The 17,483-nt window shown below is 40.4% G+C and overlaps 1 protein-coding gene across 3 annotated transcripts in view; it reads right to left on the reverse strand.

Annotated features, from left to right (window-relative positions):
• The window catches only part of ERCC6L2 (ERCC excision repair 6 like 2), a 135,963-nt gene that overhangs the window by 71,901 nt on the left and 46,579 nt on the right, over nt 1-17,483 (reverse strand). For all 3 annotated transcript variants that reach the window (XM_089335745.1, XM_008257721.5, XM_089335746.1), the window contains exons 10-11: nt 13,978-14,049; nt 12,461-12,606 (exon numbers count right to left, since the gene is read on the reverse strand). In XM_089335745.1, the coding sequence (XP_089191871.1) occupies nt 12,461-12,606; nt 13,978-14,049 (218 nt within the window). The remainder of the gene's footprint in view (nt 1-12,460; nt 12,607-13,977; nt 14,050-17,483) is intronic.

Consider the following 17,483-nt stretch of genomic DNA (forward strand, 5'->3'; position numbering starts at 1 on the left):
TAGCACTCATTTTATTGGAATATCAGAAAGAAAAGAGAGAGAAAGATTGAAAAACCACACAAAGAAATACGGCTGAAAACTTAAAGGTTAAGTAAAGTTTCTACACTTCAATCAAATTGGTAAAACTGCATACCAGCAGACTATGACAAGTTACTACATATACTGAAGTTTCTAAAGCAACTACTATGAGAGCTATTCAGAAATAAACAAAAAAAATCACATATAAATACAGAATCCTTAAAAATGTTTAAATAAAAGAAACAGTGGGAACAGAAATGGGAAATATACAGAAAGAAGGTAAATAAAATGAATCAATAATCACTTTAAAGGTAATGGTCTAAATATACCATTTAAAAATCAGAGATGGTGGAATGGATTTTTAAAAAAATCATCCAATAATATGCTATGTACTAAAATCACATTTTAAATAACATAGCTAGATTGAAAATGAAAGGATGGTAAAAGATATACCCTGTAAACATTAAGGAGTGGCTCTACATCTGATAAAGTAGCTTTCAAAGTAGGGGCAGACATTTGACCAAGTAGCTGTCCCTGCATCTCCCGTCCGAGTGCCGGGTTTGCTGTCTGCCTCTGGTTCCTGACTCCAGCTTCCTGCTAATGCACACATTAGGAGGCAGCAGTGATGGCTCAAGTGACTGAGTTCCCCCAACCCACGGGGTGACCTGAGCTGAGCTCCCATCTCCGGGCTTTTGGCTCAGCTCAGCACTGAGCCAAATGGCAGGCAACTGAACCAGTGAACGGGCTCTCTCTCTATCTCTCTCTCTCCTTCTTTATCTCTCTGCCTCTCAAATAAATATTTTTCAACAAGAAAATTACTACAGAAAAGACAGAAAATATTGTTGTTAAAAAATACCCATCTACCAGGAGAATACACCAAAACCACAGAGCTGAAATATATAAACTAATCAAACTGAAAGGGGATATAGACAAATATGCAACCACAGTTGAAGATTTCAACACTCTACATTCAGTAAATGATACAACTGCTACTAAAGAGAGAATCAGTTCTGAGATAAAAAAAAAAAAAAAAAAAAAAAAAAGATCCTAACTGGCCTAGATAGGGCATTCCACCTAAGAACAGTAGAAAACATACATTTTTTTTTTCTAGTGCTCATGGACCATTCACAAGATAGACCGTATCATGTGCTATAAAAGCAACTTCAAAAATTTTTGAAAACTGAAGTCGTACTGAGTATATTCTCTGACCATAGTGGAATCAAATTGGAAATGTGTAATAGGAGGAGACTTGAAAAATGGAAACTGAGAGGCTGGTGCTGTGGCATAGCGAGTAAAGATGCCACCATAAGTGCTGGCATCCTAAATGGATGCCGGTTCAAGTCCCAGCTGCTCCACTTCCAATCCAGCTCTCTGCTGTGGCTTGGGAAAGCAGTGGAAGATGGGCCAAGTCCTTGGGCCTCTGCACCCACGGGGGGGACCTGGAAGAAGTTCGTGCCCCCTAGCTTCAGATCAGCCCAGCTCCGGCCATTGCGGCCATTTGGGGAGTGAACTAGTGGATCGAAGATCTCTCTCTCTCTCTCTGCCTCTCTGTAAATCTGCCTTTCAAATAAATAAATAAATAAATCTTTTTTAAAAAGATATAGAAAATTGGAAACTGGACAATATACAGCTGAATAGCCAATAGAACAAAGAGGAAATCTGAGAAGAAACTTTAAAGTACAAAACATAATAATAATGTAATGAAATTGAAAATACAACATATGTGGGATGCAGCAAAAATAGTGCTTAGAAGAAAATTTATACCAATCAATAGTTACATTTGAAAAGAGTAAATCAAAGCAATAATCTAAAGTGTAACTGCCAAGAAACAAAAGAAGATAAAAACTCAAGGTATGAAGAAGGAAGGAAATAGTAGGTCGAAGGACAGAAGTGAATACAACTGTACATATGAAAAAACAGAGAAGTCAAGAAACAAAAAGCTGGCTCCTTGCTAAACTTCTAGTGAGAATGACACAGATAAAGAGAAAACACACAGATTATCAGAAAAAGGAATAAAGCAGGAGATATTACTACAGTTCCAGTGAATACCATGGGATAGGTGAGTATCATAGGTAACTTCATGCTCATAAATTCTAGAAATGGGTGAATTTTTGAAAAATGGCAAATCACTGAACTCAATTAAATGAAAGAAACAATTTGATCAGCCTTAAGCTATTAAATAAATAATAAATAAATTAAATATGAATTTAAAATATGTATTTATTATTATTTATTTTTATTTTTAAAATTTTGGTTATATGAAAGCATGTCCTTATTCTTTTTTTTTTTTTTATTTGACAGTAGAGTTATAGACAGTGAGAGAGAGAGACAAAGAGAAAGTTCTTCCTTCCAATGGTTCACTCCCCAAATGGCCACTAAGGCTGGTGCTGCACTGATCCAAAGCCAGGAGCCAGGTGCTTCTTTCTAGTCTCCCATGCAGGTGCAGGGCCCAAGCACTTGGGCCATCCTCCACTGCACTCCCAGGCCACAGCAGAGAGCTGGACTAGAAGAGGAGCAACTGAGACTAGAACCCGTGCCCATATGAGATTCTGGTGCCACAGGCAGAGGATTAACCAAGTGAGCCACAGCGCCGGCCCCTAAAATATGTATTTAAATATGCATTTAATTTATGAAGTAAATTAAATATGTATTTAAAAAGTTCTTAGGAAAAGAAAATCTTCAGGCCCAGAAGATTCCTTTGTAGAATTTTATCATTTGCTAAGATTAACACCCATTTTCTAGAATACCAATTCAAGAAAGTAGTGGAGACAGGAACACCACCCAAGTCATTGCACACAATGAGTTTTGGTAACAAATGACAGTGAGGAAAAAGACTATAACACATCAGTATCTGTTACAATCATAGATACTAAAAACTCCAACAAAATGTTGGTAAATCAAAACCAGCAATGTATGAACATAATTATATACCACTATCAGTTGGGATTTATTCCTATAATACAAAGCAGAGTCTGGTCGGCGCCGAGGCTCACTAGGCTAATCCTCCGCCTGCGGCGCCGGCACCCCAGGTTCTAGTCCCAGTCGGGGCTCCGGATTCTGTCCCGGTTGCCCCTCTTCCAGGCCAGCCCTCTGCTGTGGCCCGGGAGTGCAGTGGAGGATGGCCCAAGTGCTTGGACCCTGCACCCCATGGGAGACCAGGAGAAACACCTGGCTCCTGGCTTCGGATCAGCGCGGTGTGCCGGCCGCAGTGTGCCGGCCGCGGCAGCCATTGGAGGGTGAACCAACGGCAAAGGAAGACCTTTCTCTCTGTCTCTCTCTCTCACTGTCCACTCTGCCTATCAAAAAAAGAAAAGAAAAGAAAAAAAAAAGCAGATTCAATATTTGAAGTCAGCAAAACAAGCTATTATATGAACAGGTTAAGAAAGAAGAAAATCACATGATTATATCAATTGATGTGGAAAAGTATTGATGAAGTCCAACACCTATTCATAATAACTCTTAAGAAATTAGGAATCAAGAAGCAATTCCTCCATTTGATAAAGAGCTGCTATAAGGAAGCTACAGCAAACATCACACTTAAACGTGGATGCTGAATGCTTTCCCTCTAACACCATGAAAAAGATAATGGCCCCTTCTCAGCTCTTCTCAACATAGTACTGGAAATTCTAATCACTGCCATACGCGAGAAAATATATATATATTCTCTCCTTTCTCTCTGCCACTCTTTTAGATAAATAAATAAATAAATAAATAAATCTTAAAAAAAAAGAGACTGAAGAAATAGCCCTACACAAATATGCCCAGCTGATTTTGACAGTTACAGAAGTCAAGAAAGACAGACTTTTTATCAAATACTATTGGAGGAATTGAACATCTGTATACAAGAAAACTGAATCTCAGCACCAATCTCACACTTCATATGAAAATTAACTCAAAACAGATCACTGACTTAAATATAAAGTGTGAAACTATGACACTTTTAGGAAAACGACAGGAGAAAATCCTAAAGATCTATGGCAAGTCAAAGAGTTCTTAGATTTGATGCTGAAAATGTGATCCTGAAAATAAATACTATAAATTGGACCTCCTCAAATCATAAAGAGAACTATTTATAAATTGGACCTCATAAGAATTAAAAACTTGTACCATATAAAAGATCCTGCCAAATATATGAAAACATAAGCCGTGGACTAAAAGGAAAAATCTGAAAACCATACACCCATCAATGACTAGTACTTAGAATGTGTAAGAACTTTCAAAACTCAATAGGCAACAAAGGCAAAACTCACAAAAGAAATTTTTAACCAAAGATATATACAGATTCCAAATAAGCACATGAAGAGATGTTCAATATCATTAGTCACATGACAAATGCAAATTTAAACTATAATAAGGTATGTCTACATGTGCATTAGAATGGCTAAAATAAGAAATAGAGACAATAGCCAAGCCAGCATTGGTAGCATATGGAGTGACTTGATCACTCACACATTGCTGCTGGGACTGTAAAATGATGTGGTCACTTTGGAAAATAGTTTAACAGTTCCTTATAAAAGGAAACATGTAATTATATGATCCAGCAATTTCATTATTTAGCACTTATCCCAGAAAAATGAAAACTAAGTTCGAACAAAACGCTGAACACAAATGTTCGTATCAGCATCATTTAGGACAGCTGAAAACTGTAAACAAGCCGAGGTTAATGTTTACACAAACTGTGGTACATCCCTGTCATGGAACACTACTCAGCAACCAGGAGGAAGGAACTATTGATCCATGCAACAACTTGGATGAATTTCCAGGCAATTGTGTTGAGTGAAAAAAGCCAACCCCAACAGGTCAGCTATATAACATTCCTCAAATGACAAAATCTGTGGAAATGGAGAACACATAGGTGGCTTCCAGGGGCCCAAAACAATGGGGAGAGAGGAAAGAAGCTGTGGTCCTAAGAGGGCAACACGGGGCATGTTTGAAGTGACAGAAATGCTCTGACTAGACTATCCATGTTGGTATCCTGACTGCAACCTTATACTGCAGTTTGACAAGCAGTTACACTGGGGAAAACCGGGTAAGTGATACCCTTCTGTGTGATTTTAAAAACTATTTGGGAATTTACAAATATCTCGAAACAAAAAGTTTAATTAAAAATATGGCTAATAATAATTCACATAGAAATAACAGATCCCACTTCTCCTTTTGGTAGTAAGAATTATTTCCAAAGTCACAGGACTCTACACGTACACTTCAGCTTGTAACAGAGTACAGAGAGGAGGAGTTACACAGCAGAACAGTGCCACACACTCCATTTCCATGAAGGAGACGGCAAGAGCAAGTGACACCAGGGCTTACTTTGCAATGAGTGACATCTTCCTGGACCAGCAGTTCTCTCCTCCACGTATTTCTTTTTTGGCTAAAACACCCATACCTGCACTCTCATCAAAAGCAAAATGCCTGGCGCCATGGCTCACTAGGCTAATCCTCCGCCTGCGGTGCCGGGACCCCGGGTTCTAGTCCTGGTCGGGGTGCCAGATTCTGTCCCGGTTGCTCCTCTTCCAGTCCAGCTCTCTGCTGTGGTCCGGGAAGGCAGTGGAGGATGGCCCAAGTGCTTGGGCCCTGCACCCGCATGGGAGACCAGGAGGAAGCACCTGGCTCCTGGCTTCGGATAGGTGCAGCGTGCCAGCTGCAGTGGCCGTTGGGGGGTGAACCAATGGAAAAGGAAGACCTTTCTCTCTGTCTCTCTCTCACTGTCCACTCTGCCTGTCCAAAAAAAAAAAAAAAAAAAAAAAGGCAAAATGCCGGCCTAGGCATCGCTACGGACGTCATCTTCTCCTGTCACTATTTCCTTTCCCCCTAAAAGTTAATCAATATGAAGTCTTGTCAAATGTATCTGAAAAATGATTTTCTTCTGAGTCCCTTCTCCATTCCTATTCCCACTGCCCTTTCTAAATCCACTATTACCATATATTGTACTCATGCAAGAGATCTTCAAAAACTTATGGAAGATGCATGTTATGAAGAAACTATGCATAGATTTCATTTTTTACACCAAAATACACTTATCTTTTAATTCCATTTTTCACGCAAACTTTTTTAATGTTTTTTCATGAACTCTTTTACGTACTCCTGTGGTATTACTTCATCGGCCTCCTAACTCTCCTTATACTTCAATCTCAGTCCATTCACACACTACGAAACAGTTATTTTGGGCACAGAATATAAAAATTCAGAGTGCTACTTCTCTGAAACTTCTGAGCATCACAGACCGACTCATGACCTCTACGACCAGGCCATCTCCCCTGGCGGCTAGAATCGCACCAGACATTCTTTCACTGTACCCCAAGAACTAATTCATTCAAGTTTCTTTGCTTTCCTTTTCGCCTGGCTGGGCTGACTTCTGTCTGCCCTTCAAGCACACTACTGAAACCTGAATTAGATATTTACCCTCTGTCCTTTTTCTACGCTGCATGTACGACACTGTCCTAAACCTTTCCACTTACAGATTTCTGAACAGCTCTTCCTTCAGCCCCAAGACTGAGTTGTACATTTTAAAAGAGCTAGCGCTGACTCTTTAAAATATTTCCTTTTCCAAAACCTGTCACATATCGAGCATTTTCTATCTCTTTATTAGCCTGTGCTTCATTACATTAACTCATGAGTCCCTCTAATTGGTTGTGTACACAACTCTTCCTTCCAGTATCCTAAACCCCGGGTACCTAGGTTCTCCCGTCATTTTTGTAGCTATGCTGTTTTGTCCAAAATGCCCTTTACTTAAAACTGCTTGGTTGCGGGGAGGGGGGGAGGTTGGCGCCGTGGCTCACTTGGGGTGTCTAACATGAGAGTGTCCTCATCTTTCTGGGGGAAGGTAGCACATATTTTTTTTTTAATAAAGTTAAGAGAAAAAGGAAATAGCTTCTCTCCAGAGCCCGTCAAAGTCTATGATTCATGGTGTTGAGCTACTGAGAGGTACCCACATCACCTGGAAACTTTTACTTCTGACGTACAATACTCCAAATCCACAACCCTTAAAAGTGAGTAATTAGGAAAGTGTTATGATTCAGGTTACACAGTTTGCCTAGAAAGTGGTTTCTAGCTTCCTCGTGTTCAATTCTACAAGTCAGAATGAAGAATGAGGTTGTGCCCAGTACTCATGCTATGCCTAGGCTTTTTGCCACTTATATGGAAACCAAAAGTTCTGTCTTCATTTAATTTGACCTGTGGGTAAGGTATACAGTGAACAGAAACCACTAACAACATATTTTGACTGTTTTTATTAATATGAAATTATTTATTGATTTGTTAACTTACCTAGCAGCCAAACCGTATCAGAATGCGACTCATTTCTTTTGGAATGCAGTTCTTTCTAACACTGTGGTGCAATGCATTACTCACATGGTTGTGGTAAAGCTGGTGTAAGGAAACTCACTGCCCAGCCACCAGTGTAGAGTACACCACTTTCAATTTATACACTATGTGATACTCGATAATGGCAACAAACAACCATGTTACTGGTTTCTGTGTTTATGACATTATTATTGTTATTTTACAGTACATCCTTTCTATTTATTGAAAAAAGAAGTTTCCTGAAAACTGCACCTCACGTATGTAGGGAGCAGCCACACACAGCTTGTGTTTGCTGCGCCTCCTGTTTGCACCAAGAGGCCACGTTGGATGATGGACCTATACCACCTAGAGCTGTGTAACTATGATGTACAACTAATGACAAAATTGTCTAATGACACATTTCTCAGAATGTATCCCCATCACTAAGCAATGCATAGCTCTAAGTATAACAAAAAGTATACTTTAGGGGCCGGTGCTGTGGCACAGTGGGTTAAAGCCCTGGCCTGAAGTGCCGGCATCCCATATGGGTGCTGGTTCGAGACCTGGCTGCTCCACTTCCTGTCCAGCTCTCTGCTATGGCCTGGGCCCGGGAAAGCAGTAGAAGATGGCCCAAGTCCTTGGGCCCCTGCACCTGCACCTGCACCCACGGGGGAGACCAGGAAGAGGCTCCTGGCTCCTGGCTTTGGATTGGCACAGCTCCGGCTGTTGCAGCCATCTGGAGGGTGAACAACTGGATGGAAAACCTCTCTCTCTCTGCCTCACCTCTCTCTGTGTAACTCTGCCTTTCAAATAAATAAATAAATCTTAAAAAAAAAAAAAAGTATACTTTAACTATATCTTAATGTTCCACAAAAACGTCTTTAATCAATTAAGTTTTATTGTTATGTACAAAGTATCACAGGGAGTCAAATGAAGCACACTTTAGACAATTTTTCTGAGAAAGCCAAAATAATGTAAAGAGATACCATGTGCATGGATAAAAGTCCTAATATCACCAAAATACCAATTCTCCTCAGAGGCACTCAGAAATTCAGTGATGTCAAGAAAAAGTTTCAACTCTAGGAAAAGCGTCAGATGACCTTTTGTCAAATAAATCAAATGAAATGATTACAGAGAACTAAGCTTTAAGATGTTGATGTTTCACAATAAAGGTAATTTAGAAAACAAAAGAGAAGCAGGAATTTGTTTAGCGTGGCAGGTAAGACTGGTGGAGAAGCCCGTGTACTGGGGTGCCTGGGTTCAATTCCTGGCTCTGCTCTTGACTTCAGCTTCCTACCAGTGCACATCCTAGGAGGCAGCAGCAGTGATTCAAGTCATCGGGTTCCTGCAACCCATGTGGCAGAGCTGGAAGGTGTTCCTGTCTCCCAGGTTGAGCCCCAGGCCCAGCGCTAGCTGTTGTGGGCATTAGGGGAACTCTCATCCCAGTGGAGTAGAACTCTCTCTCCTCTATCAAATAAAAAAAAAAAAAAAAAGAAAGAAAACAAAAAAAGCTCAGAAAGCTAGAAAAATTTTAGATGAAAAATGTGATTATTTCAAATAAAATAATCAATAAAATTGGGAAATAACATTTATCAGAGCATAGAACAAAAAGACAAAATCTAAAATATGAGAGAAAAGTTCAAAGATTTAAAGAACCAAGATAAGAGTTCTAAAAATCTGACAACGTGCAAGACAGAAGACCAGAGGAAATGGAAGAAAAGAAAGCTCTTATTAGTGACATAATAAAAGAGAATCTCCCAGAGTTGAAAAAGAACACAAACCTTCAAGATTGTGCCCAGCACAATAAATGAACAAAGACCTACATTAAGACACAAGCATCACCGTGAAACTTCAGAATACCACAGGTGAAGAAAAACTTACCAATTCCCAACAGACATTTGACAAGTACTTAGCAAAACTAAACACTATATTGCCTTCAAAGATCTGAGAGCAAATGATTTTCAATCTAGACTTCTATGATTTGCCAAAGTATCACTTCATTATGAGAGCCATAAAAGTTATTTACTTTATTCAAGGTTCCAGAAGGTGTACTCACAAGACACCTTGGCTTACAAAGTTACTAGAGGATATTTTTCAGGAAAACAAGGAAGCAAGCCGAGACTGAAGACGGCATGGAATTCAGCGAAAGGACCCGTGTAGAAACACAGTGAAAGAAAGCCTCAGTATGATAGTTTTTCATCAGGCCTGAAGATAACCAGTCCAGAAGATAAAAGGTTTCAGAAGGAATGGCTGCAGGGTACAGAGGACTTAGGGGAAGAGAAGATGGCAAAGAGAATTCATAATATATCAAGGATTATCTTATAAGGGGCAGAATTGATTATTATGAAGCCAAAAAATCAAGTAAGAAAGTCATGACCAAATCATGGAAATGAACTCAACTGTGCAAACGTAAACAGTGGGTGAATTGCTGGAAAAGAGAACTCATTTGAGGCTGATGTTAAAACTGGACGTGGTCAAAAGGTCATGAATGTTCAGAGAAGTCACCTTAGCACTACTGTAGGACAGAAGTAGAAAAATGCAGAAGAAAGGGTGGATCCAACATCGCACATCACAAAGGACTTAGAAGATAAATGGGAAGTTGATGCACCAAACGTTACAAATTCAATGGTTTCCAGTGAAATGGGGGCAACCGAGAATGCAGATGGCAGGAGTCCAGGAAAGCTGGACGCAGTGAAGAACACTGATTCAAAGTCTGAAAAGTAGCTTGTAGACAAAAGTAGTGAATGCGTGAGGAAGAGGGTAGAGAGTCGTGAAACTCTTCCTCTTTGTTAACGGAGATTCCAGCTGTATAATGTTAACGAATGAAAAGATCGTGAAGATTCAGTATTCTGGCAAAGTAATGGTGTAGCCAGTGTGAAAATAATTCTGTAACAACAGAAATTATACATAAACAATGTAAAATGAGCAAGGCAAAAAAAAAAAAAAACCATTGAGATTATGTATCTTTTCTAAAACATAGCAGAAGAATGTGCTTATTCTATAAAGCTCTTAATTCAGTCACAGGAAAATAGGAATCCAAAACTTCTTCCCCATTCTTGGTCTAGATGCCTAGGAGAAAGGAACACAAAACTAAACTAGTGGAAAACTCCTAGTAAGTGGTCTCCAAAGGATTTCCACAGAGCAGGAAGGCCCCAGTGAAGACAAAGCACAAATAAAAACACTATAAACCATGTGAAGAGCCCAAATGTTCCAAACAAGAATCAGAGGAAACAATAAAGAATAAGGATTAGCAAGCCCAGGTAGCAGGAGTTCACATTTGCAGAGCAAAAATGCATTAAGACTTCTTTAAAATATGATTAAAAATTAAAGAAATAAAAGAAAAGCTAGTAAAGTGATCAGGGAGATTTGAAGAATTCAAACAGGACTTCTAAAAATAAAAAGTACAGTCTTTAAAAATTAAATTCAAAGGATGGGGCCAGTGCTGTGGCGCAGAGTCAAGCTTCCACTTGAGATGCCAGCAGCCCATACCAGAGTGCTGGTTCAAGTTCCTGTTTCTCTGCTTCCCATCCAGCTTCCTGCTAATGTGCCTGGGAAAGCAGCAGATGGCCCAAGTACTAGGGTCCCGGCCACCCACATGAGAGATCAGGATGGAATTCTCTGCTCCTGGCTTTGGCCTAACCTGCACCTGGTTGTTGAGGCCATTTGGGGAGTGAATCAGCAGATGGAAGATCTCTCTCTCTCTCTGTCACTCTGCCTTTCAAATAAATAAACTAATTTAAAAAATCAAAGAATGGGTTAAACAACAATTTTTAGAAGACACAGATGGAAAGAGACTCAGGAGCTTTACAGCTGATCTTAGCCGACCGGCCTGGAGGTGAGCGGAGGAGGAGGGAGACCACTGCTGTCTGCGTGTGCTGTACTATCTGAACTGGTGTTTAATGCATATAGTCCTTTGAAACATATTATTTTAAAATTAAGAATGCTATGAGTATTTTACAAAACTGAATTAAAGACAGTCTTTTAAGTCATGTACCACTCTGCATGTAAGGACTTATGTGAGAAATTCTTGAATTCAATCAGCTTTGGCCGCTCATTATAAAGATATATTATTCTTCATTTAAACTTATTTTTTGTTCTTATTTAACTTTAATTTTGTGCTTTTTAAGTTTCTTTTTGAAAGGAAGTGAAAGTGAATCCACAAAATTCTTAATTACATAAAATGTCCAAAGTTATGGATTTGTTATGCAAAAAGGGATTACTCTTTTTTAGGTGTTTACACTAATTTAAGTCTTCCTCTAAAGTGTTTATATTCTTTAAAAGGTTTTAATTAGAGGTTCATAGAAAGGTAAATTCATAAATGTACCTTTTATACAATCTCTAACTGGGGGCTGTTTCAGTTGAGACAAGGTAGAGGCTGTGGGGGAAACGCAAGGCCCAGTGTGCCCTCGGGGACCGGTCCCCAAGCTGCTAGATGATTCAGTTGTCTGATTAACACGAGAGGACTTCAAAAGTCTATGGAAGGGCTTGGCTTAGGGCGAAGTGGCTATGCTGTCTCTTGTGACACCAGCATCCCATAGTGGAGGGTTCGAGTCCCGGCTGTTCTGCTTTAGATCCAGCTCCCCCTATTAATGCCCCAAAGCAGCAGAACATGGCCCAAGTGATTGGGCCCCTGCCACCCATGTGGGAGACCTGGATGAGGTTCCTGGCTCCTGCCTTTGGCCTGGTACAGATCTGGCTGTTGAAGCTACTTGGGGAGTGAACCAGATGATTGATCCCTCTTTCTTTCTTTCTTTCTCTCCCCCCCCTCCTCCCACCCAGTTACTCTGCCTTTTAAATAAAATAGTAAAATTTTTAATAATAATAATTTAATATTGATAAGTGATAATTTTAATAAAATAAAAAATTCTTAAAATACCACAGAAAATTCCTAGGCAGAAATACCCATTTCTTTAATTGTTACTTTATAGAACCAGACTTAGAGGGAGAATTCAATGATAAAAGAAATGAGAGAGAAGATTAGGTGAAAAACTCAAGATGTTGCTATTTTAGTCAGAACAGCAGTTTCGCTGCTTCTCCTTAAAGCCAAATACAACAAAGCAATACTTGTGTCTGTCTAACCGCTGAAAATTAACTCAGTAATAGTTCAAAACATGATCCTGGATCTTAAAAACAACTGGATAGCCCAGTTGTGTTCTCTTACATTGTAGAGACAAGGCAGATGTTAACGTCCTGTGTGCTGTTGAACTCTTTGACGATCTTGAGCCTCTCCTCGGACTTCGTACTTCCATCAAGCCGGCGGTAATCAAGGCCAGACGCCATGCAGTACTGCTGCAGCACATCCAGCAACTAGAGCAAAGGCACGGAGATGGGCAAACACGAGGTCTCGGTTGCACATTGCACACCATTACAGAGTTAGATTTATAAAACAGTCATTATTGTTGCTCACAATTGCTTTCTTGTAATTCCAAGAGAAATAAATATTTTTCTCATGTCTGATCCATATATTTCTTTCTATTGTACTGAAGCTGGCTTTCTTATTCAGCAATTTGCTTTTTTTATTTTTTATTTTTTATTTTTTATTTTTGACAGGCAGAGTGGACAGTGAGAGAGAGACAGAGAGAAAGGTCTTCCTTTGCCGTTGGTTCACCCTCCAATGGCCGCCGCGGCTGGCGCGCTGCGGCCGGCGCACCGCGCTGATCCGATGGCAGGAGCCAGGAGCCAGGTGCTTCTCCTGGTCTCCCATGGGGTGCAGGGCCCAAGCACCTGGGCCATCCTCCACTGCACTCCCTGGCCACAGCAGAGGGCTGGCCTGGAAGAGGGGCAACCGGGACAGAATCCGGCGCCCCGACCGGGACTAGAACCCGGTGTGCCGGCGCCGCTAGGCGGAGGATTAGCCTAGTGAGCCGCGGCGCCGGCAGCAATTTGCTTTTAAAACTCCAGGGTGAGGGGCTGGCCTGTGGCATAACAGGTTAAGCTGCTGCCTGCAACGCCGACATCCCATATGGGCGCCGGTTCTAGTCCCGGCTGCTCCTCTTCTAATCCAGCTCCCTGCTAATGTGCCTAGGAAAGCAGTGGAAGATGGCTCAGGTAGTTGGGCTCCTAAACCCATGTGGGAGACCCAGAAGAAGCTTCTGGCTCCTGGCTTCAGCCTGGCACAACCTAGCTGTTGTGACAGCAACACAAGCAGTTGGGTCTTTGCCACCCATGTGAGAGACCTATTTTAATTTCCAGCTTCTGGTTTTAGCCTGACCTAGCCCCAGCTATTGTAGGCATTTGGGGATTAAACCAGTCAATAGATCTCTCTCTCTCTCTCTCTCTCTCTCTCCCTACTCCTCTACCATAAACACCTTTTGAAATTGAGATTTCACTTTTTAAAAGAAACCAAACAAAAAGAAATTATCAGTGAAATCATTTATGTAAATATTCTTTATCGTGTGTGCTAATTTCTGTCTGCCCCTATCTTAAATGGCGTAGAGAACACTTTAATGATGAACAAGAACATCAACGGAAAACCAGAAGCGGTCTTTGAGTTTGCTCTCTGATTAGCGACCCTAACGGCAATGGGGATTTAAGTGTCTGTCTGAACAACTGCAAGCTGCTTACCTCACTACTGTTCGCTGCCACGCGGAGAAGACAGAAAATGCGACTGTGCGTGCACGCTTCCTGCCTCTAAAGGGAGAGCTGGCCAGGCCAGGATCCACTTCGGCGCACACTTACCTTGGTGGAGAAGGAGAAGAGGAGAACTTTATCCCTGTTCCTCCTGCAGTGATTCAGAAGCTGCTGAAGGACCTGGAAGTGAACCCCAGCACATCAGTGAACCAGTTCCGGCGAAAAGCATACCTTAGACACAGAACATTACTGCAGAATCTCTTAAAAACTGTTTCGTACAACACTAACCTCAACCATCCTTTCTAATTCCTTTTACTTTTTCTGTCAGAGAAACAAAGTATCAGATGTTACATTAAATGTTATTCATCATCATGCTGTCAATAAGGAGGTAAAGTTCCCAAAGACTTATTTCATCTCATCTGGTTTTAATAAAAAGGAAGCATTTTCGACTGTGGGATGCATTTAAGTGGATTAATTTAATTTCCAAAATACACTTTTTTTTTTATACTACAACATGTTTTTTAAAAACCTGAATTATAGAGCTGCATACCTTTTAGGAAGTATTTAAATTGTCTCGAGATGGATGCAATGAAATGTGTTCAATTGCATTTAGGGTCTACAAGTCTTGATATTTATTTTCTTAGAATAATCAGTCAGATATACACCTCTTCTCATTTTCTCCTCTCTGTTTCTCTATTTACAGTAAGCCCTGACTCCCAGATTTGATTTTGACCTTGAAATGCCAGTAATCTTCCCCCACACATGGTGCTTTTAAGGGGGAAACAAACAGTCCAAAGCCCTGTGTCTAACAGTAACACTGTTATTTTAAACAGGCAATTCCACATCTGGCAATGGCAGCTCCAGAACACCGAGGAAGGCAATCCACAGAGGGAAAGAGGAATTCCCTCCACTGAAGTCTTCTGAAGTATGAAACAAACACTTAAGCAATTTTATTTATCCAATGGTAAACACACTTTTAAGTAAAAAAATTATACCCAATATAACACTCTCTTAATAGATGAACAAGAAAAGACATTGTGCTAACTTTGACCCCTAACCCCCAATCCCTTGAAAAACATCTTGTAGCATTAAAAAAAAAAAAAAAAAAAAAAAAAACAAAACTACTCAGAAAAACCAATCAATTGGTGAATAAAAGTATCACAGCCCAGATAAACATTTCAATATCTGGAAAACATGTCACATCCGTTTTATTTGCATTTAGCTGCATTTTTTAATTAACTGATTCTATGTGAAGTATGTGCATCTGAATTTCACATAAGACATTAACTTGAAATGACAGACTTTAAGTTCACAAATTTGAATAGGAAATACAGAAAATTCGCATCAACTCTTCGTCCCCCACTTCTGTCCCTTCTGCAAATGTTCTCCTAGTAATATCTGTAGAATAATAGTATTAGAAAATATGTCATTTATGATGTTTAAAATACTTGTGACAATTGATGAGCTAATACTGATACATTATTAAGTGAAGTTCATGGTTTACATTAGGGTTCACTCATTGTGTTATATAGTTTTATGGGTTTTGACAAACGTATAATGGCATGGATCCATGACTACAATATCATACAGAGCAGTTTCACTGCCCTAAAAATGCCATGTGTTTCACCTCTATATTCTTCCTCCCCAGAATTCCTGGTAATCCCTGATCTTTTTACTGTCTTTATCGCTTTTCCTTTTCCTGAGTATCATACAGTTGGAATCACATAGTGTTTTTAAACTGGCTTCTTTCACTTGGCAGTATGCAAGCAAGGTTCTTCTATGTCTTTTTTTTTTTTTTTTTTGACAGGCAGAGTGGACAGTGAGAGAGAGAGAGAGAGACAGAGAGAAAGGTCTTCCTTTTGCCGTTGGTTCACCCTCCAATGGCCGCCGCGGCCGGCACACCGCACTGATCCAAAGGCAGGAGTCAGCCAGGTGCTCCTCCTGGTCTCCCATGGGGTGCAGGGCCCAAGCGCTTGGGCCATCCTCCACTGCACTCCCTGGCCACAGCGGAGAGCTGGCCTGGAAGAGGGGCAACCGGGACAGAATCTGGCGCCCCAACCGGGACTAGAACCTGGTGTGCTGGTGCCGCAAGGCGGAGGATTAGCCTAGTGAGCCGCAGCGCCGGCCGTTCTATGTCTTTTCATAGCTTGATAGCTCATTTCTTTTTATTGTTACCCTATCAGTTTGTTTATCTACTTATCTGCTGAAGAACATTGTGGGGCCTTCTAAGCTTTGACAATTATGAATAACACATCTAAGGTCCTGGTGCAGACATATTTTTCAACTCACTAAAACTCATTAAAATTTGATTCAGTTGGGTAAATTCCAAGGAGGGTGACTGCTGGGTCAAATGTTAAGAATATCCAAGGTGATATTTTTAATATTTAACTTTAAATATTTAATATCAAGAGTACTGAAGGTAAGAGCTTTCTGAAAAACCACAAAACTGTCTTCCAAAGTGACTGTGCCGTTTTGTATCCCCTCTGGTAGTGAATAAGAGCTCCTGTTGCCCCACCCCTCAACAGCATTTTGTATCACTGATGTTTTGGATTTTGGTCATTCTAGAAGGTATGTTGTAGAATCTCATTGCTGTTTCATTTAGCATATGCTTATTTGCCATGGGCATGTCTTTTCTGGTGAGGTATCTGTTCACCCTTTACCCATTCTAAAATTCTGTTGTTTGTTTTCTTATTGTTGAGTTTTAAGAGTCTCTATATTATGTAGGATATCAGTCTTTTACTGTTTTGCAAATATTTTCTCCAAGTCTGTGGCTTGTCTTTTCACTTTCATTCTCTTAAAAACATTCAGCTTTTAAATTAATGATGGGGTCAGTGCTGTGGCGTAGTGGGTAAAGCCGCTGCCTGCAGTGCTGGCATCCCATATGGGCGCTAGTTTGAGTCCCGGCTGCTCTACTTCCAATCCAACTCTCTCCTATGGCCTGGGAAAGCAGTGGAAGATGGCCCAAGACCTTGGGCCCCTGCACCCACGTGGGAGACTCAGAAGAAGCTCCTGCCTCCAGGCTTTGGATTGGTGCAGCTCCGGCCATGGCAACCAATTGGGGAGTGAACCAGCGGATGGAAGACCTCTCTCTCTCTCTCTCTCTCTGTAACTCTGACTTTCAAATAAATAAATAAATCTTTTTTAAAAATCAATCAATGATAAGTTGAACAGAAATTCACTCTCATTATCTGGGGTAGTATAATACCTATTGTAATTTTAGATAATTTTCAAATATTTTCTATTAAAAGCAAAACCAGGTAACAAAAAACGTGTTTTTAGTCTGATGGCATTATTAGGCTAGTTTAAAGAAACAATCAATGAGTAACTATAAATTAAGATCCCTAATAAGAAATTTCCTTCAAAAATGACAATATGGTCAATACACATCAGAGTCGGCTTCAGATCTGCTGCCTTATCACTTAGTTGTCCTCCACAGAACAGGGCAACTCAGCTGTAAAGAACCCTACATTCAGAGACGTTTGTGGCAAAGGCATCTTCCATCTAACTTTTGTTAACTTAGAAAGGCCTCAAAAGATGAACGTGACCCTTGTGTGATTCCAACCATGCTGCATTAGGTTTTCTAGGCTATTGTTTTGTTCCACTCCCTGCCCTCA

Source organism: Oryctolagus cuniculus, chromosome 1, assembly GCF_051225735.1.
Source record: "Oryctolagus cuniculus isolate XC-2025 breed Fujian yellow rabbit chromosome 1, ASM5122573v1, whole genome shotgun sequence".
Lineage (NCBI taxonomy): Eukaryota > Metazoa > Chordata > Mammalia > Lagomorpha > Leporidae > Oryctolagus > Oryctolagus cuniculus.